We start from the raw sequence: 25,790 nt of genomic DNA, 5'->3' as shown, positions 1-25,790 counted from the left end.
ATTTCTTCATTATTATTTCATCTCATCTTCCGTACCGCTTAATCCTGCACTAGGGTCGTGAGGGTTCCTGGAGCCTATCCCAGCTGGCATCAGGCGAGAGGCGGGGTACACCCTGGACAAGCCGCCAGCCTATCGCAGGGCTAACACAGAGACATACAACCATTCGCACTCACACGCACATTTTTCATATATATATATATATATATATTGCCAGGAAATAGTTTTTAAGTTTAAACTATTAAAAATGCACTTCCAATGAAGTGAATATTGGCAAAACTGGTTGTCATTTTTTTGTTGTAATCAATCTGTTGTAATCTGACTTTGTTACTTTTAAAACCAAGTAATCAGTGAAGTGACTAAGTTATTTTTTAATCAGTAATTACTTTTTCAAGGTAACTGTGGGAACACTGGTCCTAATAGAGAGACTGGCATTGACGACTAACTATTCATGGTTTCAGTTACTGTGGAAATCATAGGATTGTTGTCACAGGATAGTCAGATTTTAATGGTTGGGGTAATGGTGATATTTAAATCTGTTTACTGCATTATTGAAAGTGTGGTTTATCACTGAATTTATTTGTTCGCGATTATTAAAAATATTATAGAGGATTTTGTTTTGTTTACTTTAAAGCCTGAAAAATTTCCCATATGTAGCAATTAAGTTAGTCAGAATTAGTTAAGAACTGAATAATTTAAATCCATTACAAGAAAAAGGGTGTCATCGGCATACATTACAATCCGATACTCGATGCCTGAAATTGAGGGGTGCTACCTCACCGCCATTGCAAATATTTCCATTGCCAAAACAAATAGCATTGGGCACCCCTGATTAGTACCCATTGTGAGTTTTGAAAGGAGATGATATTAAATAGCTAGTGGAGACGTCTGCCATTGGGTCAGTGTAAAGTGTGTCAATCCATTTTAGAAAATAGTTACCAAAGCCAAAGCGAGATAGCACATCAAATAAATAGCTCCACTCCGGTTTGTCAACGCTTTTTCAGCATCTAGAGACAGAATGCCGTTGCCAGCGGATCTCTTTCTCGCATGTATCAAATTCAACACCCGTCCGACATTATGGAACGCTTGCTTTAAACATCAGCTTAAAGGATTATTGGATTAAAAGAATGTGCAGCACATTCGCTGCTAGTGGAACAACAGTTGCTGCCTAGTGGCTGTTGTTTGGCATCCATCTATAAATAGGTTTGACAGACACAAATGATGTCTATGTTGATACATAGTTGAAAGATTATTACACCGAACAGGAAAAGTGTTGAGTGAAGGCAAAGGCTACCTCTTTAAAGTATCTGGCCTCAGGCTTCTCTTGGATTAACTAAACCACAAGTACTTGGGAACAATACAATGGTCCATTCTCAGTCACCATAATCCTTGTAGGTATTGCAAGAAGTTTCATATGACTCTGCACAGAAAAGGCAACTACAAGCATCCCTCTGAAGAAGTGTTTCAGCTACAGGTTAAAAAAACACAAATGTCAACGGTAAGTACCCATCGTTTATTGTCCGTATTTCTATTTTTATTGTTTTCAGTGTATGGTTAGGCCATTTAAATTGCTTGACATTCTTGATCCTGCTCAGCAAAGGTGTTTCTGAATTTACTGCAGTGCTGTTGCATTTCCTGTTAGACAGTAGCAGTGTGCAGCTGTGTGGTCTTACAGCGTGTTTACTGAGGATATGAACATTAGATTTATTCCTGTATTACAATAATGGAAATCTGCTTTTTGCTTAATGTAGCTCACACACATTTAAGAGGAATGGAACAAACTATTCACCTCCACGTTGCTTTTTTTATCTGACTATATCAACAATTTCAAATATGTACTGCATAAAGTGGCACTGTTTTGACCCGTCATTAATTAGTATGCATCACAGAATGAACCCCATGTTCTAAGTTAAGTCTAAAATATACTATGGGCTTCACTTTTTGATTGTAGTCCCCACCAACCACTTGTGATTGGATGCTCCTGGTTGAACAGAAGAATGTAAGGAACCCTCTTTTTGGTAATTTTGCTGTCAGACAACCAACTAATTTAGCATTGTTTCAAAGAACAAGGTTATACGAGAATTGTTAGTGCTCCTTTTCACCCAGTTGCTGCTCTGAATGCTACCGGATGCTTTCTCCAGTGACGACAGATGAATGACCGGCAGGGAGTATTTCCCCCTGTATCTCAGGATCTGCTTTCTCTGTGGTAGATAAATGTCAGAGTTACGACAATGGATGCAGAGCTGGAGTTTGCCATACTCCCCAGCACCACTGGCAAACAGCTTTTTGACCAGGTACCCTGTGCATTACAATCAAGAGCGGTGCTTTAACGGGTGAAAATTTGACTATATTCATTGAATGCATTTAGATAGTGAAGACCATTGGGCTGAGAGAAACGTGGTTCTTTGGCCTTCAGTATCAGGATAGCAAAGGCTTCTCCACCTGGCTCAAGCTCAACAAGAGGGTGAGCTGAAAGTTTGCACGTCAATGCTACATCCCTTGATAATAACATGACTTCTCTTAATTTGAAAGATGTAATCTTGATTATTGTTTTGCTAATGTATCAACCCATTGAGGCTAATTAGTTACTATTTATCCATTTTGATATCCCTCTGCTGTGGGGTGTCAACCCCAGGTGACAGCTCAAGATGTGAAGAGGGACAACCCTTTGTTGATTAAGTTCAGGGCCAGGTTTTACCCTGAGGATGTCGCCGAAGAACTGATCCAAGAAGCAACGCAGCGCCTCTTCTTCCTACAGGTTGGAAATGAGTCACATTTGCAAATACGAGCTTTTTAAAAGGAACTTATGTTGTAAATATGCACCACAAAAACACTGGAGCATAGTGATGAGAGATCTTTTCTTTATGAAATGGCCCCACGAACTCTGATCTCCTGAAATGGACTCAAGCCATTTAAATTAGCACAATTATTGAAACAGGAAAAAAAAATATTGACAAAAATGTCGACGCTGAAGCAAGAATGCAAATACACACCCAGAAAAATAAATTAGGAATCAAAACAAAGTGTTGAACCTGTATTAACGACCAGTGGGGGTTGCATGATGACTCACGCAGATCTCATTAAACCCCATGTGTTTTCCATAAGGGAGTACACTCACACAAAAAATATATCCAGGTGCACTAGAATAAACACTAAAACACAAAGGGTTTTCTCCGTCTGTGAGTTGCAACAATATCATCATACGATGGCGTGACTCAAGGCGACATAATGAAAACAGGGGATTACTGAGTTAAAACTCGCACTCCTGTGTCTGTTTCAGGTAAAAGAGAGCATCCTGAACGATGACATATACTGCCCACCTGAGACTGCAGTGCTCCTGGCCTCATATGCTGTTCAGGTCAAACTCGGAGACTACAAGAAAGATTACCACGTCCCAGGATACCTCACAAGAGAGAAGCTGCTGCCACAGAGGTTAGTGCATCCCGTGCATATTAATATCAACCGAAGTTCACCTTAATTCCAGTGTCAGTCATCTGAATTCACACTGGCGTGTCCTCTTTCCCGATAAAACCAGGGTTTTGGAGCAGCACAAGCTGAATAAGAATCAATGGGAGGAAAGAATCCAGGTGTGGCATCAAGAGCATAAGGGAATGCTGAGGTACCGCAGCCAGAAAGTTTTATACATTTCTTTGGAAACTGGTGTTCTGTATCCCATTAAATTGTTCCGTACTGCAGAGAAGACGCAATGGTGGAGTACCTGAAGATAGCCCAGGACCTTGAGATGTATGGGGTCAACTACTTCAGCATCAAGAACAAGAAAGGGTCTGAGCTGTGGCTGGGAGTGGATGCTCTGGGCCTAAACATCTACGACAAAAAGGACAGGTAGGTCACAGTTCAAGAACTTAAACGTATCTTGAGACATTTACGTGAATCTAAGCCCGTCAGTCTGCTGCAGCGCACTGATTCTCCTGCATTCATGGTCTCAGGGCGACTATGAAGACTCTTCTTTACGTCTAGTGCCTGGCTATTGTTTTGTCCAGTGTTTTAATTCATAATGAAATGCCCGCAAAGCTCCACTTTGTGTTTGACTACTCATCCTGATTAACGTTTGATCCTGCTGAAAGGCCAAACTGAAATGGTGCTCTTGTTTCATGCTTACGTTGCTGCTCAAAGCATAGCTGCATCCTCCACACAGAGCTGCTAAATTAAAGTAAGCTCTCAGTATTGTTTACTTTTCTTTTCTTTTCTTTTCTTTCTTTTTTTTTGGCATGCTAACATTCAATGTTCTAATTTAACATAGACCATGTTTTTGTGGTACAAAACTCGTCAATATTTTACAGGATGACCCCAAAGATTGGCTTCCCCTGGAGTGAGATCAGAAATATTTCCTTCAATGACAAGAAGTTTGTGATCAAGCCAATAGACAAGAAAGCTCCGGTAAGCAAACCACAAGTTAATCTAGATGGATATTTTTTCCATAGCTAAAATCACAGACCGGGTCTGAATGGTTTTTCTGCGGCTTAATGGTATGTTGAACGTTGAACTAAGAGCTTATTTTAGCTTGTGGATGGGATTAGTAGCTTCTCCTTCTCCAGTGGTTGGGGTATTATTATTATTATTATTATTGGGTCATTATCTTAGCATTAGTATTTTTTTCACAGCTACATCCAGTACAACAAAAGAATACTTCTTATGTCTACAAAGATATGTCTATTCATATTTATTTGCTGCGAACAGGAGGTACGAGAGAATCCCTTATTTTTGTTACTGGCGAAATTAGAAATTTTGCAAATGCATAAATTAAAGTGAGTTCAGTAATGAGAGCAGCTGCTACTTGATCTCATTTATAAACATGAGTTTACCCCCTCAGTCCAACTTGCCTTCTGACTGCATGCATCATGCACGGAGTTGAGGATAGCTTCCAAGAGTCAAGAAGAATTTGCAAAATCCTCAAAAACAAAACATTCTTTTACATTATTTACCCGATCCCACTGAAAAAAACAAAACAAAAAACAGACGACATGTGCAAATGTTGTGAATCAAGGCGTGGGGAATTGCTGCAATTTTTTGTTTCCTGCAGGACTTTGTTTTCTACGTACCTCGTCTTCGCATCAACAAACGTATCCTGGCACTGTGCATGGGGAATCATGACCTGTACATGCGCAGACGTAAACCTGATACCATTGAGGTGCAGCAGATGAAAGCCCAAGCCAGGGAGGAGAAGAACAAAAGGCAAATGGAGAGGTAAGGAAGGGGTAAATAATGAGGAATTATTTCTTTTAGAGTTTACAGTGTGTTCTCTCAGCTTTAAGAAAGAACTGTCAGGAGATGACATTTTTTTCCAGATGTGTATTTATGCACAATTCTCCTGTCAGGGCTCTGCTCGAGAGTGAGAAAAAAAAGCGAGAAAATGCTGAGAAGGAAACAGAGAAGATTGCTCGTGAGACCATGGAGCTGATGGAGAGATTGAGGCAGATTGAAGAGCAGACAAAGAGAGCTCAGAATGGTCTGACAACTTTCTGAATACAAATGTTTCTTAACTTCTCCCTGATTTTTCTTCTGTTAAGACACATTAAAACTATTTCTTTACGTAGCACAGCACAACATTCTTTGATTTCGCTGTTAAGCTTATGCCATGTGGGCATGTTTGGGTGTGCTGGATGGGTGCGCACGTTTCAGAGCTGGAGGAGCAGACTCGCAGGGCGCTCGAGTTGGAGAAGGAGAGGACAATGGCTCAGGAGGAGGCCGAGCGCCTGGACAAAGACCGCAAAGCTGCAATACAGGCTAAGGCGGCTCTGCTGCACCATTCTGAAACCCAGATCAAGAACCAGGAAAGCCTGGTAGTGGTACACAATTTCAGTTGTTTTCACCTGAATAGATGAAATTATATTAGTGGATTTTCCCCAAACCTAAAAAATGTTGATGAACGTAAATCATTCATGTGTTCAAAGACTGATGGATAAATTGATTTGAACTAAGTATTTTCATTTGTGATCAGATTAGAGCATATTGTACTCAATTCTGCTTGGTAGCACTTTTATCCGAAAAGGAAAAAAAAAAAGAAATTGATATAAATTCTCACTTTACTTCACTAATGCAAACGCATTAGGCTTTCATGCACACATACAGAGCACCCTTAACTCCCTGTCTCCATTGGTGTGCACGGTTGTACAGGCCACTGAGCTGGCAGAGCTTACCTCTAAGATCTCCCAGCTGGAAGACGCCAAGAAGAAAAAGGATGAGGAGGCAAAGAAATGGCAGAAAAGGGTGAGAGCCAAAAAAAAAAAAAAAGAACCGTATGAACCGTAAAGGATGAATTAAACATGAGCAAAGAAGGATGTCTCGCAGCACACTCGAAGCAAAGGCCAAGCGCAAGTCCATTTTGGATTTTATCAATGGCACGTTATTGTCACATGCAAACCACAGTCCGGATGCATCTTAGTTGTCTAGGCGAAAGCAAACAATTAAATGCAAATTTGACTGAGGACTTATGCAAAACAAATCAGCATACCAATGAAGACTACCATACTGACCTCGGATGTAGCCAGCACATTATTAAGCGCTGCTGAAGAGTCATTAGTTCTGCTTTCTAATAATGTGGGAGACACTTTATGCAGGGAAATATCTAGCTAGATTAGATACAAATTTCTAAAAGTTAACAGTGAGTGCTGTATTGAAACATTTTCATTCAGGGTTTAACAGGAAACGCACAAATGACCCCTAATTAAATCTGACATCCTGTTTTTTAAGTGATTTAAATGTTGAGCGAAAAGGCAAAAAAAAAGTATTTACACTTTACACTAAATTTAGAGGTAAAATATTTTGGGGGAAAAAAATCCTGTTGTCCTTTTATTCTCCAGGAGTCTTTGTGGTACAGATCCATTATTAGAATGGGAGTCCTAAGAATTCAATAGAGGATTGCAGCATTTTTTTTTTTTTTTTGGAGCAAATCCACTAAGTTTCTTGTGCTTTCACAGGCGGTGATGGTGGAAGCTGACCTGGAGCGCACCAAAGAGGAGCTGAAGTCCAAACTCGTGGGCGTCCACATCCAGGATACAGTCCACCCTCACATGCATGAGCACGACGAGACGGATGAGAGCAGTGCGGAGGCGAGTGCCGAGCTGACTTCCCCGGGCACGGTCCGCGACCGCAGCGAGGAGGAGCGAGTAACGGAGGCCCAGAAGAACCAGAGGCTGCAGAAAAACCTCAAGGTGAGATTAGGCCAACATGTTCAAATGTCCCGTTAAACAGATTGGCCTGCCTCTTAATCAACTTCTGGTCAGAGGCCATGTTTGGCCAGAAGAGAGCCTGAGCTGTCCTGGAGCTTTTACAAGTGCAGACAAATTAATCACAAGGCATCATCGATTTCGCAGTTAAAAGGTTTTAGCGCCTGTGAATAATGTCCTGTGAATTAGAAACCCCTCCAGCTGAACGCCCAGACTAATGCGACAGTGAGTAAAAGGCCGGTCCTTCTGATGGTTATAGATCCAACAGAATGACTGTACCCAGCTCCTCTCTCAAAATATACAATGCCGGTGTATTTTTAGCTTGTGGATCCGCGGGTTGCAATGTCACCTGTCTTTCCATGATGGATTGCCATTTATTTTGAAATTCCTACTCCCCTACTGTACAATGTGTTCTAATAACTTTTTCTGAGTAAATAAACTAAAACAGTGAACCTGGCAAAATCATAAACATGCTGGTACGGTTGATATTATCTCCGAGAGCGTGTTTATCCCACATCTGAACACTACTCCTCATATTTCTAAACAAAAACAAACAAAAAAACACTTTCTGTTCCTTAGCTTCACTTATTTTACATTATACTTCCATTGCAAGTTATTTGATCTGTAATAAATTGAAGCTCGGCCAGTGTGTATGGTTGAGAGGCCTTTGCCTTCCTTCTTTCTTCAAACCTCCATCTTTAACCGTTTGAAAACCACATTTCCGTTGCTGTTTTGGTACATTCTCTGGGGGTGGCTGGGGTCCTGGCTTTCCTGTAAGCATGTCTCATTAGCTCTAAAAGTTGTTTCACTAGAACTAAGTGCACTTTACATAATTTAACATTGTTGCGTTGGTACGCGATTATTTTAGTTTCAATCAAGCTTCAAATTTCCTGCGCTCTCTCCGTCTGACAGGCAAAAAAAAAAAAGAAAAAAAATAGATATGATGTTGTTGAGGTGACTCAACACAAAAATGGACTTAATAACTCTGGACAATAGAGTGTTTTCAAATTGGATCGAGCGGAGTATAGGGGAGAGGGGTTGGGTTTCTGAATAGTCTCCAGGATTCAGGTAGGAGGATTTTATTCACTGTGTGCTAATGTTCTTTTTTTCAGTTCCTGAGCACTGATCTGGCTGTGGCTGTGGACGAGAGCAAAAAGACTCCCAATGACCTGATCCATGCTGAGAATGTGAGGGCGGGCCGTGACAAATACAAGACCCTGCGTCAGATTCGTCAGGGCAACACAAAACAGCGCATTGATGAGTTTGAGTCCATGTGAGGCGGCCTGACGCTGCCCCTCTCAGACGGAAGACGAGATGAGAATAGATGATGAATTTGATTCTAGAAGTGTAGGGGCGGATTATTGCACGAATATAAGTGCTTGGACACAACATATGATTATATTCCACATCATGTTCTGCCTTTATGTCTTAAATGTCTGTGATTATAATAGCATTTCGTTTGTGAGCAGTGGGAACGTGATGATTCTCCCTGGAATTACGTTTTTGATTTCACCTGGACCTGATCAAATAGTCTAGTGGAGTGTAAGAGTAACATCTCACCATTGCTCTAAGTTATGAAGATGTTTGCTGTTGTCCTTGTCAGTCTGACGAGATCCTTTAACTTTAAAGTTTTCTGCAGTGAGTTCCAAGCAGCAGGTGCAGGGTGCTTAATGATGTGCCTAATGAGGCAGAGCGTCTCCAATTATCACTTTCAAAATATGTCTAATAAAAATAAACCGAAAACCAAAATGTACACTGGCGCTGGCATACGTTATATAGTATTTCTGGAAGTGTTTTTGCACACATGCTCTTGCAACAAAAGAGCACGTTCGCTTTTTAAAGGTAAATGAGTAAAAACAAAAAAAAAAAAACACTGAGTTAATGTTTTCCTGAGTCCTGTTGCTGATGTACTGTCAAAAAATAATCATGTGAAAGTGACTGCCGTAATTATTATCTTGTGAATGTGCAGTCAGTCTATTTATTTTTAGCTGATAGATGCGGGTAAGCTTTGGATACAGTTCTCATTTTCTATTTTAACAACTGGAAAACCAATAATATTTTCTTTTCTTTTTATTTGGACGAACACAGTCTGGCTTTTGTCGAAGCGTACAGCAGCTGCCTTCCCTGTAGCAGGGTGGACGATAAAGAGTAAATTTAGGGCTTCCTTTCCGCAAATCTCGCGAGATCTGCTTGGGTTCGCTCCCAAATAACGGAAGGCGGTCCGGTTCCAATTGAGATAATAAGTTAAATTATAGTTATTGTGCATCGAGTAAATCAGTTGACAACACGAAGTTCGGAGTGAGTGAACAGTGAGATGAATTTTAATGGTGATTAACTAACTCGTCGGACGCAGAAACGTTTACTTTGTAAAAAAAAAAAAAAAAAAAAAAAAACTTCACCAGCCTTTTGATCGTGGAACAGATCGGCGGGACGTCCCTTCCCTTCAGCAACCTACGTCGACGACTGACCTGAACTCCCTATCCGCGGAGATATGAGCGGTCTCATTGGATAGGCGTTTCCTCGACTGGAAAGTGTTGTTGTATTTGTTCTCCATGCACCCAGCGCTTTGCTTTAACTCCAAGGACGCGAACTGAAGATGGCTTTTCGCTCGAGCTTGTCCGATATGGAAGACACGTCAAAGTCTTACATAATGAATGAACTGGATCGGCTGGATGCCGCCGAAACATATGCGTGTCCCACTACTGAGCTCAGCAAAGCAGTGTCAGTGTCTTTGGGTTTGGATCCCGTGTCGTCTCCGCTCACCAGCATGAACCAATGCTCCAGCGGCGCCTTTGCAGACTGCGACACCACTATTGAAAATAGTTCCCGAGGAGTGCCGGAGTTATGGACGGCTAGAAGCGTGAACCCAGAAGACGGCAGGCTCGCCCTGGGCGACAGCTTTCGAGAGGATGACTTTGGAGAAGTGTGCCACGGTATACAGCAGGTGAGCTGCATGGATATATACAGATCGGGCGAAATGGACGGCGCGCAAACTCTAACGCGTGGCTCCGTGATATCCAGATATGTCTGCAAGGAACCTAACATGTTAACGAACCAGGTGACTGACCTGCCCGCGACCTCTCAGGTGGCTGAGGTCGTACATTTGAAACCATATTCTGCATACTCTGACAGTTCAAGCCTATACAGAGATACCCCGGCCGTGTGGTGCGCAAATGAGCGCGCATACGGTGACCGATCCGAGGCGCAGAGAGGCGGCCCTGGCGGACATAATCTGTTGTGTAAACACTGTAACTGTGGACAAACATCTCTCGGATCCAGACAAGAATGCCACTGTGTCTGGTACAAGCGGGGCGAGCACGGCGGAAAAGGTGGCATGCGAGCAGCGATGGCACAAGGGTATGGGCAAGTGGAAAGTTACCCGAGCGCTATCCCTCAAGGGCAAACCACTTTTTCCAGTATCAAGACCGAACCTTCAGTTTGGGTGGATTGCTCAGACCGCAGCTTCAGGTAAATGACGGACTTGTTTTGACTTGTTTTTTGGTTTGCATGCGGTCAGGGGGGCAACTCAGACGCGCACTGACATCTTTCTCTTATCAGAAACAAAGAGGCAAGCGCAGCGTGGTGTTAAGTGACCACGTCGTAATACACAAGCCTTTACAGTTGGATATTGTCATTCCATATTAAACTGGTGTTGGGATTAGCTGAGAACAAAATTCACTAATGATACTTTAAAGGTGCTCTGTCGTAATAGATTTTCTACTTGATTCCTTGACATATCTCAAAATGCCCATAATATAATTGGACTATTGCTAAACGTCAACACAGATAAATCAAATCAAACAAAAGCTGCCTACTATGTATTGTTACAGGCAGTGGTTTGCATTGATACACTGTAAAATCATGCTGCGTTCAGCGCAAAGGCAGCTGTGTATCACCATTAAATAATATGTACTCTAATATCCCCATGTGCCCTTCTTGGCCTTGGCCGGCTTCTGTTTCAGCATGCGGACTGAGTGAATCAAAGTTCCTCATATCCCCACATTTCCAACAAATGTCTTTATTTGTGATGTGGCCAGCTGCACAAGCGACTACACACTCGCAGTTAGTGTCCCCTTAAACAAGAGATGCAGCACCTGTTGCTTACTCCGTTTGAAATGGAACTCGACGTTTTATTACCAGTTAATGATTCTTAAAGGTGACTAACATTCTTTGAGTAACAGGTATATCCACGAATCAACCTCCTTTGTTTGTCATATATTCAGTCTGGGGATGATATAATTATATAATGTAATTGGATTAAATATAGGGAATTAGTGCCCCAAATACCCTATGAGGTAGACTAACACTGTAAGGAATGACCTAGTAACCCAAGTCTGATGTTAATATGTCTGTTTTTCTGTCTGCTTTCAAGCTTTTATGAGTATATTTTATCTGAAAGAGATAGCACTGCTTTTATGGCTCTCAATTAGGACCCACCCATTGTTTTAATCCTTTGAAAACTACTTAAATAACAGCACACTGTTTATTCCTCTGTGAATGTCCAGACATGAGGAGTTTTTTCCTGGTGTGTACCTATCAGACCGGAGAGTGTGTCAGGTGTGCGGTGACGATGCCTCCGGTTGTCACTATGGAGCCGTCACCTGCGGCAGCTGCAAGGTATTCTTCAAGAGAGCCGCTGCAGGTGGGCGTGACACTCACAAACACACGCGAGTGAACACACACAATTATTTGTTGGCTGATTTAATTTGGTACACCCACTTGCTCTCTTATGCAGACAGGGCACTGTGACCTGGCATTAGGAGGGCAGGCCATTTGTTATCAGTAAACACCCACATGTCGTTGCTAAGAGTGAAAGCTTAGGCATTGTTGAACTCGCTCCCCTCACCCCTCATGACTCCCTTTTTCGTGCGCCTCCAGGTAAGCAGAACCACTTGTGTGCCAGCCGCAACGACTGCACCATAGACAAGCTGAGGCGGAAAAACTGCGCCTCGTGCCGCTTAAAGAGGTGCTTCATGTCGGGAATGAGCCTTAAAGGTGGGTCACTGAAGATCAGAGGAGAATGACAGATAAAGAAAGAAACGTTACTGGCGTGTCTTTGATAAATGGGGTCAGCGTGGTTAGATACCTTACAGTCATTGGACCAGAACGTTTCCAGCTTCAGTACAGTGTAACAAATGCATTTCATCATGGACACAAAAATAAGACTTTTTTTTTCTCCCCCTTTTGCCTTGTGGCCAATGATCAAGAACTTTCCCGCATGTTAATAATTAGAAACAGCTCCGCGAGCTCCATGATAAGTGTAGTTCCATTTAAACCATTAGCATTTTCTTTTTCTTTTTTTACCACGATTTATTTTGTAATAAAAAGAAAAAAGAGATGGTTAAAGCGCCTCATCTCCCTCTCACCCTTCTGTCTCCTACTTGTCTGAATTGACTGCGGTCAACTGTAGGCCGCAGGCTGAAGGGAGCCGGACAGACGAGAAACATGGAGGAGGAACAACAGCTAGTGGCCTGGGGTCACGGAGAAAGAGAAGCGAGGGCAAGGAATAAAGATGCAGTCTTGGAGCCCGGACATGCAGCTGCCAGGGCTCAAGGTGGTAAGGATTAACCGAACACAAGCTCGGGTATCATGTTGCCATATACTTTTCAAATAAAATATTTTCTTTGGGCCCGGCTCTGGTTTGTGCATCACGGTGTCTCCGTATCATCAGCGGCGGCCCAGGCATTGGCTCTAGCCATCCCCCAGACCCTGCGCTCCTGCCTGTCCCTGCTCAGCGTCCTGCAGGCCATCGAGCCGGCCGTGGTCAACGCCGGACATGACCCGGCCCAGCCAGACACCGCCGCGTCCTTGCTCACCAGCCTGAATGAGCTGGGGGAAAGACAGCTGGTGACAGTGGTGCGCTGGGCCAAGGCAATACCAGGTGAGCTAGCCCGGGCCACGGTGGCATGGTGCAAGTTGATGTGTCTGCAAAGGCCACATGCACCAAATTGATCTCATAGTTGTTTGAGCTTCGGTGTATTTACAGACAAACCATTTATATTTCATGCAAGGTCAGACTTGTCAACGGTATTGAGCAAGTGTGTGCTCTGACAAAGACATCAAGCAGAAAGCAGCTTTGCTGTGGTAACTCAAAGTCCACTTTGATTTAGATGAGCGCTAAAGCTAACAGGAAAAACGTCTCAAATTTGTGAGCGCCGGGCAAGGCCTTGAGAATTTCATCAGATGCAGGCCTTGCCAGAATCTTCAGCCAGATCGACTTCCATGTAACGTGTAATGCAGACTGGCCTTTTCATATGTTAACCACTAGAGGGGGATATGTTCTTATTTAAGCCAAGAATGGAGGGCTGGAAAAGGCCAGCAATGCTTTCAGAAAGTGTAATCCTTGTTCCTGCGCTTATTTAATTGAGCTGCGACGGATGGTTTTATCGCCGTGTGCCGCTTGAGCTTGAGCAGAACATTTGAAAAATGTGCACAGGGTTCCGTGACCTGCATGTGGACGATCAGATGTCAGTGATTCAGCTGTCGTGGATGGGGGTGATGGTGTTCGCTTTGGGCTGGAGGTCCTACACACTCACCAACAGCTCCATGCTCTACTTTGCTCCGGACCTGGTCTTCAATGAGTAAGTCACGGAGGAAGATTAACTTACTTGACGTTGTGTTTTTGTAGAGATGTGACACCAACAAGTTTCAGGATTAAAGAAAGTTAATAAAAGTTTGCCAAAGCTGCCTAATCCGCTATAACAATCCCTGTGACATGATGTTTGTTGGAATATCGTGGGACTTCACCTGTCATCGTGTCTAGAAAGAAAAGGCACAGAGGGATAGGAGCTTCAGAGGAAAACCTAATAACACACACAGAGAGTGTCTCTTTTTAGGCAAGACGGTAAACAAGTATGTTCTGTTCCTAACATTTCCTTTGCGTCTGATACATGTGGCCGCAGAGGGATCACCTCAGATGATTTATTCCATTTCATCTTAACAAAACCAGCCGTCACTCCCCAAGAACTGCTAAACCGTTGAGACATTGCTGTATTTTATTTATTTATTTTTTTTTCCACTTTGACAAGTTCTGATTTGCGCGCCGCAACCTTCCAGCCTCTATCAAAATGTTTCCGACACTTCAGCTCCCGTCTTTTGTCTTTTCTTTGTACTCGGAAAAACTTAACACAGAGTTTGTGCGTCGCAAATCACTGCCTCTTACCGGTAAATTGCGGAGAGGGTGTTAATCAGGATGCTAAGTTGCAGGCCCTCACAGCGGCTTTCAGTTGGCTGCCGTTTAGTGCTGCATTAGAAACACACTCATTCTGCCTGTATTACACCTCTGTCGCTCTTCCGCGCCGCTTCTGACCTGCATGGTAATGGATACACCTGCCCTTGTTGCTGACCCTCATTTTTCCTGCCTCTCTGTCGTTCCCTTTTCCCATTATCCATCTAACTCATTTTTTCTCACCTCTGCCGCTTTTTCGTCTTCCCTCTCCACTCTTGCCTCTGCAACCATTAATTGTCTCCCTCCCTCCTATATTTCTCCCTGCCCGACCCTCTCCTGGTTTCACACTTCTTCTTTTGTCACACCTTGCTTGGGCTCCTTCTTCTTCCCCTCTCATGCTGTTTTTTCTTCTCCCCTTTTTTTTTTTTTACTGACCCTACTTCACAGCCAGCGGATGCAGACGTCCAGTATGTATGAACACTGCGTGAGGATGAAGCTGCTCTCCCAGAGGTTCTGCATGCTGAAGGTTACCCAGGAGGAGTTCCTCTGCATGAAGGCCCTGGTCCTCTTCAGCATCAGTGAGTCCACGGGGACCGTGTTGAAATAATAGCTTGAATGTCAGCCTAGCGAGTGAAATATGACTACAATATACTGCAGCCACACTTCAGAGAATTGACGGGATGGGTACGGCCTGGGAGAGTTATTGTTGTGTTCTGGTTTTGTGGTCGCAGTGCCAGTGGAGGGCCTGAAGAGCCAGCGCTGTTTTGATGAACTGCGGACCTCCTACATCAAGGAGCTGGACCGTTTGGCCAGCCACCGCGGAGAGACCACCCGTACGCAGAGGCTGTTTCAGCTCACGCAGCTGCTGGACTACCTCCAGTCGGTAATAAACGCAACTCTGTTTCACAAATACTGTGGCTCTCAGCTCTTATGCGGATGTGTAATTAGTGTCACAGAACCGGCAGCTGAGTTTAAAGTGCATCTCACAACCTTGTATGCACTGCAAGATTTTAATAATGTTTCTCAATTGGATTATTTCAGCTCATCAGATCTGAAACTTAAGCAATATTTTGTTTTCCTTCAGTTCCCACGACAGCATCTAAGTGTTGTCTTAAGTTAATTGAAAGTTTGTTATTCTGACACCACCTGCAGGCGGTTACACCTGCTACTGTGCATTTGCTGCTGCTTGTGTACTTACCTGTGCTTTATGTTCAATTTTTAACGTTTAAACCAAAAGAAGCATTACGTTTGGCAATCAAGCACTTTATATGCCTTGTTAAGGAAGAAGGGAGGGTTCCTGTCCGTCTGAAATTTGTCATGAAAAGAAAAAAAACAGTCAAAGCAGGAAAAGGAGTGACTGTGCGCCGTCTTTGAATGTTTGTCTTTGACTTTGCCTTTGAATGTTTGAACTGTAAAATCATGCTACTGAAATAATACTACAGGCCATTTCTCAGCCAGCTCCGGTTGATTAACTATGTCCTAGACACACTTAATCCTTATTAGTCCAACCTGACTGAATGTCACGTTCCTTACAACAATAGTCGCACCATTCTCCTGCTTTGTTTATTTAAAAACAAGTGCAGATGTGTCATGTGAGCTTTTTAGGTTTGTGAAAGAATCAGAATCAGCTTTATTGGCTAAGGATGTGTGCACACACAAGGCGTTTGAGTGCCAGTCACTTAGCTCAATGGTACACGACAAAGCACTTAATAAGCATGAAAGAAAAAAAAAAGGAAAAGGGATATTTGTCCCTCATCATCATAATTAAGGTTTGAGAGTGTTTATTTTCTTATTACGTTTGCATTTATTTTTATGAAGATGACAGTAAACAAAGTATCATGGTATTAAACTTAATTACTGAACAGTACAAAACTGAACCAAAGTTCAGCTTCGAGCCATGAATAAATATTCGCAGTGGAGCCACTAGGGGGCGCAGATGACCCACTTTCCTCATTAAATACATTTTTGAACTTGTCAAAAGATACTTGTGAATACTTGTCAACTTGAGTAGTAACATACGATGATGTCACCTCCTGCAGCGAGCCGAGCTGCTGCAGTTTCAGTCTCACGTCCGTCACTGTGGATTCTGCTTTAAATGCTCGCCTTTGTGCCTCGTGAGCTGGAGGGCAGCCAAGGATTGTCTGGCAGGGCCCTTAAGGCAGAAGACCAGAGCTGATCAAGGCTTCTCAGTTCAGACCCCTTCGGCTTAACCCTGTCCGTGGAGCTTCACAATAAACGTCATCCCTTAAAACCACCTCTTAAAGCTTCCGTGAGAAGACATTTGTTGTTTCTTTCATCTCTAGACTTTGTTCTTTTTTCCGACCCCGCCGTGCCCGCTTAATATCTTTGTCGCCGATAACCCGGCTATGATTTCCTCTTTCTCTTCTCCTCAGGTTGTGAGGAAGTTGCATCAGTTCACCTACGACCTGTTCATCCAAGCTCAGTCCCTGCAGATGCGCATCAACTTCCCGGAAATGATCTCCGAGATCGTGAGCGTTCACGTGCCCAAGATCCTCTCTGGGATGGTCAAGCCCATACTTTTCCACAACACAACCTAGAGGGCGTCCGCGGAGGCCCTCGCGCCAGAGGATTTATAAGTTTTAGGAAGTGAAATGTAACCCTAATTACACCTACTCTATTCTCCTTACTGTCTGCTCACTGTATCACACACGTCAAATGTTTTCGGAGCTGATTAAAAACACTTGCATGCATTCCTCCACTCAAGCCAATGAAACATGGTCGACCTCCCGGCATGTAGAGTAGACTTCTTCGGCACTTCATATCGATCATTTTAACGCGGGCGCCATGCCGTTACGAGAAGCAAGACAGCAGTGAGAAACACACGTTTGCAGTTCACATCCCCCGTAGCTTGTCTGTGTGCAGTAGTGTGACATTTGAACTAGCTGTTTCACAATGAATGTTATTGTGTGCGCCTGAGTTGAAAAAAAAAAAAAAAAAGAAAAAGAAAAAATTACCTTGACTGACAGTTAATAAACGGTTGTCACATGCATGCTAAGAAGCAAAGCTATCTCGCCTGGAGGAATATGAAAACATTTTCAAAAAGCCGTTGTCACCCATCAAAAATAATATTTGACTTAACAGTTTCATGTGTCATTGGGGAAAAAAAACACACGCACTCTTAAAGTGATGCCTACCTTAACGCTTACGAATGCTGGATGTCAAAAAAGGTCACGCCAGAGACGGTGAAGAAAACAATTGGGCAACATTTCAGTGACTCCTCAGTCGGCTCACGCCTTGGGTGACTTTTTTATTATTATTATTTTTTATTATTATTATTATTATTATTATTATTTTAAGGTTCAGACATTATTCGAGTACAGTTTTTGCAAAGTGGACATTTCATACTGTTGTAACTTTTCTACAGTTTCTTAAAGTATTTGCAAATGTTTTGTTGTGCAACGTCATGTACTCCTTATGGCTTATGACAGTTTTGCTAAAGGTTCTTACACGAATCCGCTCGTTTGTTGCTGCATTTACAGCTTAACATGTAATAAAAACGAAATAAAACCCGAAAGCATGTGTGTTGGTTTCCCAGGTTGGAGTTTCTGGTTTGCATTTTTTTTTTTTTTTTTTTTTTTTGCACAAATCTTCTTAATGCGCGGACTCCTGAAAAATGAATTTCTCTCTGCGATACAATTCAACAGCGGAGGCTTTAGAAAGCCTCAGAGGGACAAGTCTCTTCCACCACTGCATCGCCCACACTCAGGATTATCACACGCTCTCCATCCAGCCAGGTAATAGAACACAGCAGGAAACCCGAACACACGTAGCGCTGGCAATAGTAGGAGGCCTGTCTGATTTATTTCATCAATTTATCCTCCGAGAAACAAACATGTCCGCTGATCTGTGTTTGAATACCATCTAGTGGTGGCCGTGCTACCTGCATCGGTTATCTGCAAATGCTGTGGCTCGGTAGGACAACATCTGCTGGATCCATTGACATTTGCCTCGTAATGTCATTGGACACGGATTCGCCCGGCGTTTGAGCGAGGTTACCATTAAATAGTCAAAGTCACGAGAGTGGACTTCATTGCATTAAACGGTAACAAAGAGCGCATGAAAAAGCATGTATATCTTAATGCACAATCTGGAAGATCTTCATCTTAAGGGTATATAGTACTATAAATTAGATCAGAATGCGTCTGTGTTTTTCATTAAAAAATGTAAACCATCAAAAAAGATATGAGGACATTTCCTTTTTTTTTTTGCAAAATTTAATCCATAGGCCTTCAGGGACGTTACTTTGAGGGCCGCCTTATTTTGGTTACATGGTGCATTTGAAAACCTGATCTATAAAAAAAACTGTCTGTCTCAGTAACCTCTACCGCCATTTTAAACCCCATTTCCTGCACAGCCTCTTTCAACAAGTATTTGTCCCTCTCATAAATGAATTGGAGCTGAACGAGACTGGGACCGAAAGGCTCGCTGAAATATCACTTATTCCTAAATATATTTCTCGCCGCACATGCCCCTGCGGCTTCCCTTAAAAGGAACGGCGTCCTGTGAGTTTGCAGTGATCAAAAATGTATGTGTTGATGTCGACATTTGAACTTAGTTTAGATTCCATTTGATTTCTGTGTTTCTCCCCCGAATCTGCTCCGCATCAATATTACATGTCCACTCCGGCAGAAGAGGGAATTTTTTTTTCCTGTCGGGCGCAGCGTCAGGCGCAGGAAAAGAAAAAGCGCAGTCACCCCAGCCACAAACAACAAAGGTTCAAACTATTTCCTTATGCGTAGATGAAGGAATGATTAACACGAGGGGAAGAGTTACAATGTGAAAGAGGATGACTCAAAGGGATACAATGCGCAATTAACAGAGAGGTGGAGACACTCGATCCCAAAGTAACTCAACACTCTCGATGCCAAAATCACAAGGAAATACAGTTCACACAGAGTACAATAAGTCTTCCCGGACCTTACATGAAGCTTAGTCAATAATGTCTTTAACACCAGGCTGCCGCAACTCACAGCTACAGTGACCGGAAACCAGTTAGATTGTTGAGGTGGTAAGATGACACCCTTGAATGGGGTGTTTTGGTGGCCTATCTAATGGAGGGTGATTCCTACCCAAGCACCAGTCCATTAACAACCAATTAACTTCCTATTAATATTTTACCAGACCGGGCCTCTCATCCTGACATGTTTTAAGGAGCTTTTCCCAGGAGTGTTTGAACATGAGCAGCTTTTAGCGCAGCATAAAGAGGCCTGTGTAATGGGCTGAAGGAGGAGGAGTGGCAACCCGATAGCACTGAGAGCAGAGGAGGGGAGAGGAGGAGAGGAGACAGACTTCTGCAGCTGGCCTGCCCCCGAGCCGAGCCAAACCCGAGCCCGGGCCACAGGGTTTGATTTTTGCGTCTCCCGACACGACATCAGACGTGAATAATGACCTTGTGTGCGGCGTGACTGTTTTGCTTTGATGGTTTTAATATGTGACTGATGAGTGCATTGTTCTTGGCTCCAGAAAAAAAAAGGAAAGGAAAAAAAGAAAAGCTGAGCAGCAGTTTTTAACCTCCAGGACCCGAAGTGCAAGAGTTCACCGTACAACAAGCCCAGGCCTAAAAGAGCAGTATCCCCGCCACGCTGATCTGCTGTGAACTAGCTTTCTGCTGCGTAAGGCTGGTTTGTGCAGACATTTAAAACTAGTTCAGGGAAACTCCCTGCCTTGAGAGGAAAAGTAAGAGAGTAAGAAAGAAAGGGAGGCAGAGAAAAGAGTTAGAGAGAGAGGCCATTATGACTATAGCCCGCAGCTACTCCCAGCGGATAAGGCATTTGTCTTCACTTGAAAGTATGATTTATTTTTCCACCAGTCAGAAGGGTTATGTTTGTCACCGCACACTGGAAGGACTTTTGGAAATAGCAGCAGAAGCAGAAACGTACGAAAAAAAAAAAAAAAAATGAGAGAAAGAAGGAAAGAAAAAATGTTTTTTTTCAATGCAGCCTCGATGTTTTCTCAACTACTTGCCTTCTATGGTTACCTTGTTTGAGATCGCTTTCAGTCTTCATTAACTTTAGTTAATCATACTGAACCTTGCATCTAATTTATCAGTGGGAGCCTGTGTGTGCGTGTGTGTGTGTGTGTGCGTTGATGATTAAGAGAAAGAGGGGGAATGTGGGAAGGGGGTGAAGATGTGGTTGTATCAGGTTCCTTCCACTGGGTGTAGATGTGGTCTTAGATTTCTCTCTGGGCTGCTGATTAACTGTGTGTGTGCGTTTGTGTGTCTGTGAGCGAGAGAGCTGAGAGGGAGCTGGGAGTGCACCGAGGAGGAGAGGAACTTCAGCTTTAATTTCCCCCAGCTCCAGATATTACACCCCCGCGCTCTCTGTTTTTATTGGAACGGAGACCAAAAAACACCAAGTGTTTATGATGCATTAAAACATGGCGGGGAACTTGAGTGTGGAATTGTAAATCTATACATTTGGCTCTGTCTCTCCGAAGCAGAATTAATTCTTTTATAGAGGATTTTGTGTGTTTTACAAAGACTGATGACTGTAACGCGCCATGAAATCCTGTTTATCATCTTGATATGGAGCACAGAGGCAAGAGAAAATTCTCCGTCAAGGGGAATGAGGGGGAAATGGAGGCAGAGGTGGGGGGGCACGCGGAGAGGAGGGAGGAGTCATTGAGTTTTGGGTTGAACCACAGAGGAAAGGGATTATTCTGCATTACCCTAATGACCATTTGAACAAACGGATGGGTGAGGAGACCACATTACATTCTATTAACTCCGCTTTTGTTGTCAGTGAACTGTTAATGATGTACAAAGGGAGCTCTGCACTGCTCTCCTGGACAATGCACGCTCTGTGCTTCTAATTATTCTCAGGAAATCACAGCCTTTTTACCTGGAGACACATTAGTGGGCTCTAATTAGAGTAAATATTCTTCTAGTATACCATCAGTATTATTATGCAAGACCAAAGGCGATTAGCTCTGTGTTTTTCTGCTCTTGCATTCCGGGCCTATCTTTCCATTTGCATTCTGCTTTTTTTTTTTTTTTTGACTTGATTACAGCCTTTGCCTCTCCCTCGCTCCTTTCTTCTCCGGACTCAATTTAGTCCCTCTCCACGCTCCCTCGCTCTCCCCCCACCGTGGAGCACCACTAGCTGCGACAGAATCACAGAGTCTGCCCAATCTAAAGCTACCTCCCAAGTTCATTGTATCTGTACAGAGTCCGTCCCTCGCATCCCACTCATAGCTCCAATGTCCCAGCCAAATGCAATGTGACAGCGCCGCCACAGCCCTCATTTACAGCCATCACAGGACAGATTTCCCCTTCCAAGGCTCCCGTCTGCAGCCTGATAGATGGGACCCATTCTTTTTTCCAGCGCATGCACGCGGGTGCGTCGCTGCCTCGTGTGTGCACGCAGCTGCGTGCGCATTTTCGCGGCCCCATTCATCCACGTCTGCACGTGTGCGAGCCTCCGTGTTTTTGGAGCGGGCCCACGTTGGAGCGTTTCTTCTGTCAGTAGCGATCCCTGAAACAATGCATTATGATTTTCCTGGGCTTTGTTTCCACTTGCTCACACACTGTGCTTTCTTTCTTTTTTTTTCTTTTTAGATTTAATGCACTCTGCATACATTGCTCTGATTTTCTGCTTAACTTTCAGAGTGCTGCTCAGTTTTAAGTGCACGGGCCCTCCGATTCTGTGGCATGCTTATTGGAGCACCCTTGGGGCAGGCACATCTTAGGTTCGGGGGAAAAGCTGCAAGACACTTTCTGATATCTTGTCTCTCTTCTCTTTTTCCACTCTCCCCTCTAAATATTATACTTGTACTTGCAGCCTCAGGCATCGCTTCTGTGTCATACTGGGAAGGTCAAAACAGACACACACACACACGCACACACACATGGATTTCAAATATCTCCATCAGCGCTCAGAGGATCAGATTGTTTTACGGGAAATCATGTCACGGGTCAAATGATTGAATTATTAATGGAAGTGCGGTGCAATAACAATCGGCCCTTGTCTATTGTGATTCCAACGTGATATTCACAGGCCCTTCTCAGCCAAACTTGATACCACCATGTTACAATCCAAATCCAATAATGCAGACTCCGCAAAAGAATGTTTCCCTTCCTCCTCTGATCAGTCGAAGAGCGTCTTTAGTCTGGTGCCTCCCCAGTCCGCAAGAGTATTTCCAAGTCTCCAGAAACATATCGACTGCTGTGCCACATTTCCATGGACGAGGCAATATATTTTCATCAAGCAGGTCGTGGTAAAGTCATCCACAATCACAGGGAAAGATAAGATTCCTTTTTTTCTTTTTTTGTGCATATGCTACTGTATGCGTGTCAAATATGGTACGTTTGTGTGCAATCTGGCGCTTCAAAAAAAAAAAAGCTCCTTTCGCTTTTTTACGGTGCCAGATATGGATTTCGGCTTTGCTGGAAATCAACCAAGCAAATTTAAGGCCTGTTCATGAGTCACATTATGGAAATTAAGGCAGACAATTCCGAATTCTCACATTTGCATATGTAAAGAACCGCACTCGGAGAGGTACAAGTATTTTAACCTAATTTGAAATACAAGAGAGTCAATTGAAAGCAATACGCTGTGATATTCTGAGAGCGGTTCACTACGGCAACCAGAGGCGGTTCTCTTCTTTTCCCCTCAGGCTCGCTTCTCACAGAACCAGTATGGAAATGCATGTTATCATAAAAAAAAAAAGAAAAAAAAAACCTGCTGATGGATACTTGACCTCAGCTCAGGAGGATTTCTCGGTCTGTTTTGAGAATGACCGTGGAGCGACGCGGCGGAAAGAGACCGTAGGTTCAACCCTTTAGCGTTTATTATCCAGCGGTGCCAGAAAACAAAACTATTTTAGACGTCCTAAACATAGCACGCTGGACACACGGGCTGACAACTTCACTTAGGAGGAGGAAATCAAACAGAATTGTTAATGCATGCTGCTGAAAACAGTCCCATTTGGAGCAGTCACTCCTGCTCTTTGTTTTCTTATCATTTGTACTTGCCTTTACATCGTCTCTCCCTATTGGGCATGACTGAAAAAAAACAAAACAAAAGAAACCTAAATGAACCATGTTCCCTTAAACATTTAATGAAGACATTTCTCTTCCAGTTAAAGCTCGAAATGGATATTATAGAGACCAAAACAAGAGAATTGTAATAGGTTTTTTTTTTTTTTTTTTTTGGGTTTCATATTCCTGAACGAACGCGCAGCCATGTCTAGCTCCATCAAGCTCGTTTGTGTCATTATGCATTCTCATTACGGCTTAACAGAAGTTTCCCATCTGGGGAAGAAAATGTCCCTGTTTACAGTCCGCTCTTCCTCTCCTCTCCTCCCATTTCAAACTCCATAGATGTTCTCTGAGGCCTAAATGAGCTTGAAGACAAAAAGAACACTGTGTAGTGTTACACGGTGCCGTGCAGAAATTAGCCCTTTCCCTCATTACACTCCCTGCTTTATGGGAAATAGAAAACAAAAGACGACATATGTAATTACCGCATGAGTAAAGCATAAACATGCCTCACAGGACAGGGCTATGCTATGGGCGGCGGGCTAATTGCAACTCTCCCCTTCCCCTTCGTTGCCTGAGTTATATGACAGAGACAGAATGTCCATATGTGATTATTTGCACGCACGCCGCCACTCAGATGCACACATGTTGTGAGCGCTTCACTTTAGCCCTCTCTAAAACATGTTTGTCAGTGTTGTTCGTAGTCTTTATTGTTTTATAGCTAGATCTACGTGACTTAAATGAAGTGAAAGTGCAACTCTTCCCCTAAGCGCAAAGAACTGTAAAATAAAAATAAAAAGGCTATGAAGCAATTTTTTTTTTAAAAAAATGCAAACAGAATTTGAGAACACGGCCAGCCGGGTGTAAAAACTACTGTATGGAACTTGCCAGTCACAGCCTTAAAGCCTCCTCCAGCAGTTAAAACCACAACACTACAACCATGAATGGCATCTCGGCCTTGGTCTATACACACATCATTCCACGCATTACTCCCCTCAGCTCCCCTTTTGATGTGTCAGAGAGAGAACTAGCCACTGTTCCACAGTTTTTTTTTTTTTATTGCTCACACAGCAATGCGTGTGCACATGTATGTGTGTGTGTGTGTGTGAGCGAGAGAGTGTTTGCTCTTCAAAGGCAGCGAAGGGGCTGCGCTACTTAAGGCCTATTAAACCTGGAGCTCTGTTCATTGTAGCTGGGAGAGGGAGCGCAGCGTGCTGAGGCAGACAAAACGGTGGAGGCATACCTTTGAACTGGAATCATGTGGGAGCTCACATTTTCACAAGTGCTGCAGAACTGAAAACAATGTTTTGGCGAGTCCCCTGATAGGTGTTTTTTTTTTTTTTTTTTTTTTTCTGCTAAGGGCCAGCTAACAGAGAATCTGTTAGGGCTTTGCCCTGACGGTGTGATATTACAAGCCCACAGTACATAATCCAACATACTGCGAGTTATTAAAATATGACCATAGCAGCTCCCCAAGGCTATATAACTCACATATAAACTGTCTCCCCCTCAGACACACACACTCTGGTATGCATTCCTGTGGCACACATGCGAGCACACTGTCCATACCTCTCTCTCTCTCCTTCTCCCTGTAATGCAGACACCCAAACATGAGCACAAAGTTCCATTTCAAGCTGCACGCGAGTTCGTATCCCACAGTGGAACGAGAAAACTTCACCCATAAATCAACACTTTAATGGAGTTCCATACCTTCATTACACATCTCCTATTGCACTTAGCTGTCCTGCCTGGTGAAGGAAGGCACGTCTCAGGAAAGGACTTCCAGTGCACTCTATATCAGAGAGATGCAGCAGATAAGAACATCAGACGCAGTTCTCTTAGGAAGCAGGAAGGAAGTGAGTGAGACGCAGTAAATCTGATCAGTCGCACAGACAGCAGCTTGTGTATAGGGAGTCAGAAAACAGAGAGGAATTATCATAACCTGCAGGGTGGTTTGTGCAAAGCAAAGTTTGGCTCGATTGATTTCCAAAACCCATTCCAAATAAAAAGAAGCCATTTGCGCGCGAGTCCTGCGGTACTGATAGATATGCTGGATTCATTTATAGAGTGGGAGCGGAACACTATTGTTAGATCATAATTCAGACAACCTGCTTCTTTCAACTATAGTAGATGAGTCCCCCAGGAGGATACTGCTATAGTCATCTGCATTTTGTGTGTGCTCCCGCGCACGCGCCCACCACGCGCATTCGCGCACACATGCGTTGTGTAGACTCGTGCAGGCACACAATGCTGGTGTTCACACAGTCCCAAAGGGCGCAGAGCGGGACAGGAGATTTATGTTCTCTGTCGTCCGAGCACAGTTCTCCCCGCTCATTAGGGCTCCTACATGGTCATACGTGTTACTCTAACAAGCTATGGAGAGCCTCCCTATAAAGCCTGATGGATTTGAGGGGTGGAGCGTGTTCCCTCTTTGCAG

At 43.5% G+C, this 25,790-nt stretch overlaps 2 protein-coding genes across 7 annotated transcripts; both read left to right on the top strand.

Moving 5' to 3' along the window:
* Positions 1 to 1,180: 1,180 nt before the first annotated feature.
* LOC125007749 (moesin-like) lies at positions 1,181 to 8,993 on the top strand. 5 transcript variants are annotated; one of them, XM_047584522.1, is made up of 14 exons: positions 1,181 to 1,495; positions 2,208 to 2,291; positions 2,366 to 2,461; positions 2,633 to 2,755; positions 3,278 to 3,429; positions 3,533 to 3,616; positions 3,694 to 3,840; positions 4,299 to 4,395; positions 5,039 to 5,202; positions 5,334 to 5,464; positions 5,638 to 5,801; positions 6,133 to 6,225; positions 6,936 to 7,169; positions 8,297 to 8,992. In XM_047584522.1, exons 1-14 carry the CDS (start codon positions 1,412 to 1,414, stop codon positions 8,459 to 8,461), a joined length of 1,818 nt encoding a protein of 605 aa, XP_047440478.1. In that variant the 5' UTR covers positions 1,181 to 1,411; the 3' UTR covers positions 8,462 to 8,992. The 5 variants fall into 5 exon arrangements, with proteins under 5 accessions (XP_047440478.1, XP_047440480.1, XP_047440477.1 ...); XM_047584521.1 differs by having other exon boundaries at positions 1,182 to 1,495; positions 5,638 to 5,804; XM_047584525.1 differs by having other exon boundaries at positions 1,182 to 1,495; positions 1,949 to 2,291; positions 5,638 to 5,804.
* A 374-nt stretch (positions 8,994 to 9,367) lies between these two features.
* On the top strand, positions 9,368 to 17,887 carry LOC125007748 (androgen receptor-like). Of its 2 annotated transcripts, none has more exons than XM_047584519.1 (9): positions 9,368 to 10,652; positions 11,690 to 11,826; positions 12,063 to 12,179; positions 12,595 to 12,738; positions 12,856 to 13,065; positions 13,621 to 13,765; positions 14,800 to 14,930; positions 15,084 to 15,235; positions 16,746 to 17,887. In XM_047584519.1, the coding sequence occupies exons 1-9, from the start codon at positions 9,781 to 9,783 to the stop codon at positions 16,908 to 16,910; spliced, it is 2,073 nt and encodes a 690-aa protein (XP_047440475.1). In that variant the 5' UTR covers positions 9,368 to 9,780; the 3' UTR covers positions 16,911 to 17,887. The 2 variants fall into 2 exon arrangements, with proteins under 2 accessions (XP_047440475.1, XP_047440474.1); XM_047584518.1 differs by having other exon boundaries at positions 9,370 to 10,652; positions 12,595 to 12,741.
* The last annotated feature ends 7,903 nt before the right edge of the window (positions 17,888 to 25,790 follow it).

The sequence above is a fragment of the Mugil cephalus genome, chromosome 5, assembly GCF_022458985.1.
Source record: "Mugil cephalus isolate CIBA_MC_2020 chromosome 5, CIBA_Mcephalus_1.1, whole genome shotgun sequence".
NCBI lineage: Eukaryota > Metazoa > Chordata > Actinopteri > Mugiliformes > Mugilidae > Mugil > Mugil cephalus.
This window is presented reverse-complemented; position numbering and strand designations above follow the sequence as displayed.

Excerpts from the sequence above, each read along its gene's own strand:
- LOC125007749 (XM_047584521.1), top strand. The coding sequence starts at position 1,412 with ATGACTCTGCACAGAAAAGGCAACTACAAGCATCCCTCTGAAGAAGTG. Across the intron at positions 5,203-5,333 it reads AACAAAAGGCAAATGGAGAG|GGCTCTGCTCGAGAGTGAGA; the intron begins GTAAGGAAGGGG and ends TTCTCCTGTCAG. Across the intron at positions 7,170-8,296 it reads GGCTGCAGAAAAACCTCAAG|TTCCTGAGCACTGATCTGGC; the intron begins GTGAGATTAGGC and ends TCTTTTTTTCAG.
- LOC125007748 (XM_047584518.1), top strand. The coding sequence starts at position 9,781 with ATGGCTTTTCGCTCGAGCTTGTCCGATATGGAAGACACGTCAAAGTCT. Across the intron at positions 10,653-11,689 it reads TGCTCAGACCGCAGCTTCAG|ACATGAGGAGTTTTTTCCTG; the intron begins GTAAATGACGGA and ends GTGAATGTCCAG. Across the intron at positions 12,180-12,594 it reads GTCGGGAATGAGCCTTAAAG|GCCGCAGGCTGAAGGGAGCC; the intron begins GTGGGTCACTGA and ends GGTCAACTGTAG.